The sequence below is a fragment of the Ipomoea triloba genome, chromosome 2, assembly GCF_003576645.1.
Source record: "Ipomoea triloba cultivar NCNSP0323 chromosome 2, ASM357664v1".
Lineage (NCBI taxonomy): Eukaryota > Viridiplantae > Streptophyta > Magnoliopsida > Solanales > Convolvulaceae > Ipomoea > Ipomoea triloba.
Genome location: NC_044917.1, coordinates 15995071 through 16005726, shown reverse-complemented (window position 1 = coordinate 16005726; position 10656 = coordinate 15995071). Strand labels below are relative to the sequence as shown.

Genomic DNA, 10656 nt, shown 5'->3' with positions numbered 1-10656 from the left:
CATTTTTAGTGTCTGCAAATTTTACTATGGACTCGCAATCTGTCCTTATAGTAAAAAATTTTCTTGAAAGTATAAAAAGTGCAAATTTTTCTAGGACATAAATAATAGCAAGTAATTCATAATCCATAGAAGTTAAGTATCCTTTTTCCTTAAATACACCAGAAAGTGTATCTACAGAGTTTTTCAGTAGATTTAGGAGAGTATTCAGTTGGTTTCTTAATAAGTATTCCTCCCCATCCATCTTTGCTTCCATCAGTTTGTACTATTAAGTAGTCTGAATCTAATGGCAAAGCCATAGGTTCAAGTTGTTGGATTTTTTCTTTTATTTGTTGACATTTTAATATCTTGGTCATTAAAGTTTCTATATCCTTTAGTTTGTGATTTATTGTAAAGTGGTGTAGTGAGTTTTGCAAGATCTTTAAAATAAGGTCTAGTGTAATTTACTAATCCTAGAAAGGATTGTAATTGTTTTAAGTTTTCAAGTTTATCTGGAAATTCAAGTATTTTCCTAGATATATGTGGTTGAAGTTTAATAGGCCCTTCTCCTAGTATATAATAAGAACAAACACAAAAGTAAAGAGATCTGGTTTAAGTAATATTACCTCTTAGTAGCAATCTGGTTTGCAAGGAAAAGAAGAAAGTTTTTAGAAGTGAAGTGTTTTTTGAAAAGGGTTTTCATTGATATTTGCTTGTATTTTTGTGTGTTTTTACAAATGTACAAGCTTCTCCTTATATAGAAGGAAGAAGAAGAACCTAGAACTACCTTTACAGCTGTCTACTAATTACATTATTGACATACCGAAGATAAGATGTAATCTTATCTCTTCGGTCGAAGTGACAAAAAGATAAGGAATCTTATCTCCTTACCTCATAGTCAAAAGGTGTACAGCAAAAGTGGTACAGTTAAAGTAAAGTTGAAAGGGACAGGCCCCTTATCTTGGCCAAAGTAAAGTGGTGCTGTCTTCTCAAGATATATTCATATCTTCTGATTCGGAAGAAGACAAAGTTCTCGGTAGTATCCTCCTGATCCTTCTCTTGTAGGAGTTGACAAGTCTTGGATTGGGATGAGTGATTTCAAAGGGAAAAAAGTATCTTGATCCTATGCTTGGATCACAGTAGATCTTCCCTTGAGAGTCCTCCCTCAGTATGTTCTTGTTGGCAAATTTTAAATTTTGTCCAGTTGAAGTTTTCAGCAAGTATCTTGGCCCTGGCCTGGTCAAGTTGTATCTCCATTGTTTCTTCAAGTTTCAAGGCCCTGGGATGCTGATGTTCTGCCTCAAAGTCTTTGTATTCATCATCCACCTTTTGAAAGTTCACTTCTAGTAGATGATAAGCAGGTTTATTTTCTTTGAAGTCTGGGTAAAGGGAAGTGAAATCCAATCTGAATTTTTTGGGAAATTCAGGGATGATAGTTTCAAAAGTTTCTGCCAGCATTTCTGGAAGTATTCCAGAAAATTCATGGAGTGGAGAAATATTGGCTGACTTAACCAACCCATGTTTTAAAAGTGTAGAAAAGTTAACTGGATAATCCTGAAATTTAAAAGGTTTAAACCCAGGAATAAGGAGTCGAGCTTTTCTAATGGCAAACTCAAGTTTACAAAGACATTCGAAGTCATCCGATTGTTGGTTTTCTGGACAATCTGGATATTTTTTTAGATTGTAATTGGAAATCCCAAGAGATTGAGATTCCAGGAGTCGAAATGCCTGAATTAGCCAACTGGGCTAAACATTCCTGTAGTAAGACAAAAGTTTTCAAGGAACATTCTCCAGGACAAACTGGATTTTTGTTAGTGAAGGTGAAGTAATGGATTTGAGAGAAGTGACTGGAGCTGGAATTTTTCCAAGTGTAGGAATCTCCTTTTCCTTAAGTTTCAAGGAAGTTTTCATTACTTCTGAGAAAGTGTTCTCAAGTTTCTTTTTAGGAGTTTGAGGTTCAAACCTCTGAAGTTTCACTGAGCTGGAAGCTCCAGTTTCTAAGTTTTTCAGAAGTTCCTGATCAGAGAACTGATCCAAGTGTTTTTAGGTATTCTTTATACCTAAGTATCTGTTCAGAAACAACAAAATCATTTCCAAACTTTTGAGTTAGCATAGAAGTAGCTTCCTCAATACTGTAATATCCTTTATACAAAGGATTTCCAGATTTTGGATCTTTCTTAAGTTCCTCAAGTTTCAGTGATCATTTCTTCCCAAGTTAAGTATAAACCAGCATTCTTACCAGTATAAAGTGCATAACAAGTAAATGGTTTCTTGGTCTTATGTCTTCCAGAGACCAAAAGTTGAATTAAGTAGTTTACGCAAGTAGCCTTCCTTCCTGAAGATTGGGCTATAGTTGACAAGCTCCAAATATTGTCAACCAAGCATTGCTCTTCTTCAGTAAGTTTCTCACGAAGTGGAGTTTTGAACTGATTCCTTTCAGGAATAACAGCAAGTTCATACCTGTCCACCTTGAAAGTTTTCTCCATAGTAAAGTCTAGAAAAGTTCTGCAAAACTTTAGACAAATTGTTAAAATGATTTATGGAGGATCATAAAGTTTATAGTCTAAAATGTTTCTGGAAAGGATATCAGCAAGTCTATTATCTTTTCCTTTAGTATGTTCCCATTTAATATGGAAACCTCTAGTTAGCACAAATTCTCTGAATTTGAGCCATCTGTTTGCAGTAAGTTTCCTTTCATTTTTAGTGTCTGCAAATTTTACTATGGACTCGCAATCTGTCCTTATAGTAAAAAATTTTCTTGAAAGTATAAAAAGTGCAAATTTTTCCAGGACATAAATAATAGCAAGTAATTCATAATCCATAGAAGTTAAGTATCCTTTTTCCTTAAATACACCAGAAGTGTATCTACAGAGTTTTTCAGTAGATTTAGGAGAATATTCAGTTGGTTTCTTAATAAGTATTCCTCCCCATCCATCTTTACTTCCATCAGTTTGTACTATTAAGTAGTCTGAATCTAATGGCAAAGCCATGGTTCAAGTTGTTGGATTTTTTCTTTTATTTGTTGAACAATTTTAATGTCTTGGTCATTAAAGTTTCTATATCCTTTAGTTTGTGATTTATTGTAAAGTGGTGTAGTGAGTTTTGCAAGATCTTTAAAATAAGGTCTAGTGTAATTTACTAATCCTAGAAAGGATTGTAATTGTTTTAAGTTTTCAAGTTTATCTGGAAATTCAAGTATTTTCCTAGATATATGTGGTTGAAGTTTAATAGTCCTTCTCCTATCTCAGCTCCTAAAAAGAAATATGGTTTTTGCAAAGTTCCATTTTCTTTTTAGAAACAATAAGTCCATATTTTTCAAAAATAGTAAAGATAGTGTAAAGATGAGCTCTATGCTCTTCTTTAGTTTTTGAAAAAACAAGTATATCATCTATATAGAAAAGGAAACTTACTGCAAACAGATGGCTCAAATTCAGAGAATTTGTGCTAACTAGAGGTTTCCATATTAAATGGGAACATACTAAAGGAAAAGATAATCGACTTGCAGATATCCTTTCCAGAAACATTTTAGATTACAAACTTTATGATCCTCCATAAATTATTTTAACAATTTGTCTAAGTTTTGCAGAACTTTTCTAGACTTCACTATGGAGAAAACTTTCAAGGTGGACAGATATGAACTTGCTGTTATTCCTGAAAGGAATCAGTTCAAAACTCCACTTCGTGAGAAACTTACTGAAGAAGAACAATGCTTAGTTGACAATATTTGGAGCCTGTCAACTATAGCCCAATCTTCCGGAAGGAAGGCTACTTGTACTTAATACAGTTTCTGGTCTCTGGAAGGCATAAGACCAAGAAACCATTTACTTGTTATGCACTTTATACTGGCAGGAATGCTGGTTTATACTTGACATGGGAGGAAATGATCATTGAACTTGAGGAATTTAAGAAAGATCCAAAATCTCGAAATCCTTTGTATAAAGGATATTACAGTATTGAGGAGGCCACTTCTATGCTAACTCAAAAGTTTGGAAATGACTTTGTTGTTTCTGAACAGATACTTAGGTATAAAGAATACCTAAAACACTTGGATCAGTTCTCTGATCAAGAACTTCTGAAAAACTTAGAAACTGGAGCTTCCAGCTCAAAGAAACTTCAGAGGTTTGAACCTCAAACTCCCAAAAAGAAACTTGAGAATACTTTTTCAGAAGTGATGAAAACTTCCTCGAAACTTAAGGAAAAGGAGATCCCTTCACTTGGGAAGATCCCAACTCCAGCCATTTCCCTCAAATCTATCACTTCCCCTTCACTAACCAAAACTCCAGTCTCTCCTGGAGAATGCTCGATAAAAACTTTTGCCATACTCCAAGAATGCCTTGCTCAAATTGCCAACTCAGGCATTTCAACTCCCGGAATCTCAATCTCTTGGGATTTCAATTATAATCTTTACAAAACTTGTTCTTTACTTTTTCCAGATTGTCTAGAAAACCAACAATCTGATGATTTTGAATGTCTTTGTAAACTTGAGTTTGCTATTAGAAGAGCTCGACTTCTTATTCCTGGGTTTAAACCTTTTAAATTTCAGGATTATCCAGTTAACTTTTCTACACTTTTAAAACATGGGTTGGTTAAGTCAGCCAATATTTCTCCACTCCATGAATTTTCTGGAATACTTCCAGAAATGCTGGCAGAAACTTTTGAAACTATTATCCCTGAATTTCCTAAAAAATTCAGATTGGATTTCACTTCCCTTTACCCAGACTTCAAAGAAAATAAACCTGCCTATCATCTACTAGAAGTAAACTTCCATAATGTGGATGATGAATACAAAGACTTCGAGACAGAACACCAACACCCCAAGGCCTTGAAACTTAAAGAAACAGTGGAAATACAACTTGATCAGGCCAGAGCCAAAATACTTGCGGAGAACTTCAACTGGACAAAATTCAAATTTGCCAACAAGAACATACTTAGAGAGGACTCTCATGGGAAAATCTACTGTGATCCAAGCATCGGATCAAGATACTTTTTTCCTTTTGAAATTACTCATTCCAATCCAAGACTTGTCAACTCCTACAAGAAAAGGATCAAGAGGGTACTGCCGAAAACTTTGTCGTCTTCTGAATCTGAAGATATGAGTTTATCTTGATAAGATGGTATCACTTTACTTCTTTGGCTAAGATAAGGGGGCCTGTCCCTTTCAACTTTTCTTTAACTGTACCACTTTCGCTGTACACTTTTTGACCATGAGATAAGGAGATAAGATTCCTTATCTTTCTGTCACTTCGACCGAAGATATGAGATAAGATTACATCTTATCTTCGGTGTGTCAATAATGTAAATAGTAGTAGACAGCTGTAAAGGTAGTTCTAGGTTCTTCTTCTCCCCTCTATATAAGGAGAAGCTTGTACATTTGTAAAGGACACACAAGAAAAACACAAGAGAATTATCAATGAAAAACCCTTTTCAGAAAACACTTTACTTCTAAAAACTTTCTTCTTTTCTCTGCAAAACAGATTGCTACTAAGAGGTAATATTACTTAAACCATATCTCTTTACTTTGTGTTTGTTCTTATTATTATGCTTTATTGTTCTTATTGTTCATATTTAAAAGACGTAAATCCTGCTTGAGCCGAAGCAACNAAAAATACCAGCAAATATCAATGAAAAACCCTTTTCAGAAAACACTTCACTTCTAAAAACTTTCTTCTTTTCTCTGCAAACCAGATTGCTACTAAGAGGTAATATTACTTAAACCATATCTCTTTACTTTGTGTTTGTTCTTATTATTATGCTTTATTGTTCTTATTGTTCATATTTAAAAGACGTAAATCCTATTTGAGCCGAAGCAACCTGTGTAGTCTAAGTTTGTATGTCAGGTAAAGAAAGTACCCAAGTAGGGAAAAGAGAAACCTGAGTTTGAATGCTTAGATGTTGTTAAGGTTGTAAACGGAGGGTCATGGGATCCTTTGGTTAGTAGGTTAGGGATGATAAGGTGAAAATAAAAAGAACAAATCTGATAATAAAGCAATAAAAGTAAGAACAAACATAAACTAAAAAGATCTAGATAAGTAATAAAACTCTTAGTATAACAACCTGTGATGCAGGAGAAAAGAAGAATCTTTAAACCAGAAGGTTTTCATAAAACTTAAACTTCTTGAAAAACTTATCTATCACCATGGATAAAAAACTTATTCAACAATACTTTGAAAGCACTAAAAACTTTTTAACTGAGAAAATACATCAGGAAACTGATGAAATCCATACTTTTTACCTAGACCAAAACTCAGAAACATATTTCGACTACAACATCACTGTACCAAATCATAACTTAATCAAAGAAGGATTAGACAGAATCTTTCCTACTGAAATTTCAAACACTATACTTTCAAAGTTAGAATTTCAAACTTTTCAAGAAATTTTTACTCTAGATTCAATTAAAGAGTCTGTTGGTCAACTTTTTGAAAAACACGAACTAGAACTTAAACTCAAAGAGTTATCTCACTTTGTTATCACTTCTAACCACATATCCAACTTTAGAGGTTTTCTTAGACCTTATGAGGTAAACGCCACTTATCACCTTGGAAATAAACTCCAAATTTTAAGCTTTCCCACTTATAATAATCATCATGAAACAGATGATAGTTCTAGGTTCTTCTTCTCCCCTCTATATAAGGAGAAGCTTGTACATTTGTAAAGGACACACAAGAAAAACACAAGAGAATTATCAATGAAAAACCCTTTTCAGAAAACACTTTACTTCTAAAAACTTTCTTCTTTTCTCTGCAAAACAGATTGCTACTAAGAGGTAATATTACATATATATATATATATATATATATATATATTTATTTATTTATTTATTTATTTATTTATTTATTTATTTATTTATTTATTTATTTATACTTAATTTATAATACTATAAGAACGTACAAAATAAATTATTTCTATTTTTCTGTGTAATTACTAGGTAATTTTATGCTACTGTCTCTCTATATATTTGTATACGTAAAGAATAAAATTATAATTACATAATATTTTTTTTTGCAAACATAGTTACACAAAATTAGTTTAATTGACTAATATTTATTATGATAATTATATTAATAATTATTATAGTAATTAAGCTAAACATGGGTTGTTGTATTTAGTTTTATAATAATTACAATTAAATTATTTCCCTTTTTAACCATATTTATTTTAGTAATAATATAATTACACATAGATTTTTTTCAAGTTGATTGCATACAAACGAGTCATATATTGTTCAATTAATTGAGTGATACTTTTGTATTAATCAGATAAATGTACACTTCCAAATATTAAATTGTTTATAATTTAATTTTTTATTTTATTATCTAATTATATAATAAAAAAATTATTCATGCATCGCACAGGTAAATTGAGAGAGGAGCGAAATTGATTTTTCAGATTGAGCGAGAGGGTGGAACGGTCGTGATAGAGGTGGGTAAATTATGCTATGGACCCGGGTTCACCTTGCAAGGTGGACTCGGGTCCATGTTCATAATTTTAGAACTCTACGTTTACAATTTTAAAAAGAATTAAATGTATTTTTTTAAATGTTAATAAATAAATTAGCTTATCCAATGTAGATTTGTTTTTTATTCCAAGCTATACAGATTTCATCCGATTACCATATTATTTCCAAACATCATTATTTTACTCTAAGAAGTCTAACTATAACACGTTAAAAAAATTAACCAAATTAATTACACAAATAAAACCCTAAGGATAAATAAAATATAACCCAAGAGTCAAAATTTTACATGTTTAGGTAGAATTATAGCTCTTTAACACATTATGCAGCCCAACTGCTAGGCAAAAATACACAACAAATAAAATATGCCCACAAATCAAACATTCATGAAATAAAGTTAATCTATACACTAAAAAAAAAAAAACAGAGCTAATCTATACATACCTGCTGTAGAAATATCTTATAATCCATGAAATACTAAGGTTCTAATATTTTACTCCAGTAATTCAGAAATAAAGCACTAAAAAGCTATAATTCTAGATAATTTACTTCATTAGTGATGTAAATTAAAATAAATATAAAAATTTACAATAACAATAAATAATATACTATCAATGTCGTCTACAAAAAGGTTTTGAATTGATATACTATTATGTTTTCTTTTTATACAAAGATGACAAAATTGCTATTTGATTTACGTAGAAAATATATCATCCGTTTAAATAATTTCTATAACTGAGTTGCGGGACTGAGTTGCTGGACAACGGGATAATTAGCCTAATTAATACAAATCATAAACATTGATATATAAAATGTCTAAAGTTTCAGCACCATATATATATATATATATATATATATATACATTGGCTATTAATTAGGTAATTATTTGCTCAAATTCAAGCAATGATAATATCAAAACATAATCGATCAAACTCAATTCTTCAATTGCACTATATAATACTCGATATTATAATTTAAATAATTGTATATCGATCTAAATATTCTTAACATATTATAGCAAATCCATTCCGTATGCACGGGCAAAATTATTAGTTTCTTATAATAACAATGTAGTTTAGAAAGGCTATTAAATGTCCACCCATTAACAATTTATTTTAATGCAATGAAGATTTCCAATTTATTTTGATGCAATGAAGATCAAAAATCAGTTCATTAGAGTTCCAGCAACCGAACGAGATTTCAGCAAATTTTCAAGCAACAAAGTAATGGGCTACGGATAACGCCGGTAGACTACGGATAACGCCGGTTACAGAGACTAGACTACGGATAACGCCGGTTACAGAGACTAACGCCTCCTCTATGGAGGGCCAAAGCAACCACCGGTAATTTTACAGGATCGGCGAGATCCCTTGCCCGACGAGTTAAAATTTGAGAGACTCTTTTTCCAAACTTTAATAAAAGTGGTAGATGGAAAAAGTTATCATTTGCGAAAACACAACTTACGTTTATTTAGATGAATTCACTATTTCTAATGCAATTACATTCGAAAGGTACTGATCCCAGTTCCCAAGCAAGTTCAAAATACAAATCAATTCTACTGTGAAAGTATATTCTCACACAAATCTCTCGTCATTAAAAAAATTTAAAAATATATATAACACCCCTCACAATTAGAAAGACTCATCTCAAAAAATCAAAAAAATATATATAACCAACACCCCTCACAATTAGAAAGACTTAACACAAAAACTCTTATTTCAAATGCAAGATTATTGACAAAGCAAGGCCTCTAATTATAAAAAAAAAATTCCTAAGAACAATTTTATATATAAATCCTCACCCAAAAAAATCAGGAAAATCCATCACACTCTCCGGGGAACCTAGATCGGTGGAGCCACCTTTCGTGACCAATGAAGGAGGGGGAGAAGAAACGGAGCTTCTCATCAAATGCAATGAATCTCCACAATTATCAAATGGTGTAGTACTTGGGAACCCGAAATCCATGGAGGTTGGATCAAAATATGACATATTATTACTATTCTTTATAAATTCACTATTATTATTATTATCAAAATAAAATTTACTATTATTTTTTGGATCAAAACCATGGCCTATACTACAGCTCCCTACCTTCTCATCCATCGTTGTCAAGTCCTTATCTTCTCCCATCATCAACCAATTATATCTTGCACTGACGTCATCATCACCGCTGCTCTTATTGGTATTATTGCCAGTACTGTGATCACTATTATTAGCTAGATCGGTGATTAAATATTCGTCGCAAGGCTCCGGCATAGGCGGTGGAGGAGACGGCGGAGACGGCGGAGCAGAGGCGGGGGCGGAATAGCCGGTGAGCTTCTGCACGAGAGCCATGAAATCCTTAGGGTGGGTGCGGATGATTTTTGGAGAGTGTGTGTATATTACCACCGGGTGGCGAGGCCCGGCAGTCGGACCATCTAACGGCGGCGACGGCTGCAACGGCGGCGATGGCGGCGGCGACGATTTCTTGATGAAACGGGAGCCCGGGTTGATCTTCAATGCCGGGTTGTTCATTCTTCTGCTCATAATAATCTGTTGATTATAGCCCTGAAAATGCGGTGGGCTCATGATGAAGACGATCAATAAAATAAGGAATCTAGAATTCACAGCTAAATCTCATTCTTTGTTTGCAGAGAGAGAGAGATCAGAGAGAGTGAGTGATCGAAGCTTGCGATGTTGATCGAGATTCAAGATGGAAGAATTATGGTAGGGAGGAGGAGTCTAAGCGGATTGAACTAAATTATGGGATGATATTTATAGGGAATTTAGAACAGTATGGAATCGATCGATATGGATTGCAGCACATTAATCGGCACCTTATTGTTTTTTGTGTAATTAACAAGGTGAAATCTTTTCTTTCTTTCTCTTTTTTTTTTGAAAAAAATAAAATAAAATAAAATGTACACAAACATTTATGTGTTATATGCTCTATACAACTATTATTAAAGCAATTGGTGATAAAAGTTCGAAATTTAAATATTTAGATATAATTATCAACATCTACTTGTATCAATATCTTGGGGGAAGAAGAGTTATGCATTATTAACATTTGAATTAACATTTGAAATTTGAAACAAAATTTAGATTTTGAGTGAACACAATATGCTATTGGTTTAGATATCTATTGTTTTTTTTTTTTTTTGAAAATAGATATCTATTTTTTTATATAGTAATAAAATTGAGTTTTGAATTGAAAGGCTTATAATTGTCAAGTTTTTATATAT

General features: G+C 32.5%; 1 protein-coding gene across 1 annotated transcript; it reads right to left on the bottom strand.

Annotated features, from left to right (window-relative positions):
• Window positions 1-9142: 9142 nt before the first annotated feature.
• On the bottom strand, window positions 9143-10197 carry LOC116011387. Its single transcript, XM_031250946.1, has one exon. The coding sequence runs from the start codon at window positions 9998-10000 to the stop codon at window positions 9230-9232; it is 771 nt and encodes a 256-aa protein (XP_031106806.1). The 5' UTR covers window positions 10001-10197; the 3' UTR covers window positions 9143-9229.
• Window positions 10198-10656: the final 459 nt, after the last annotated feature.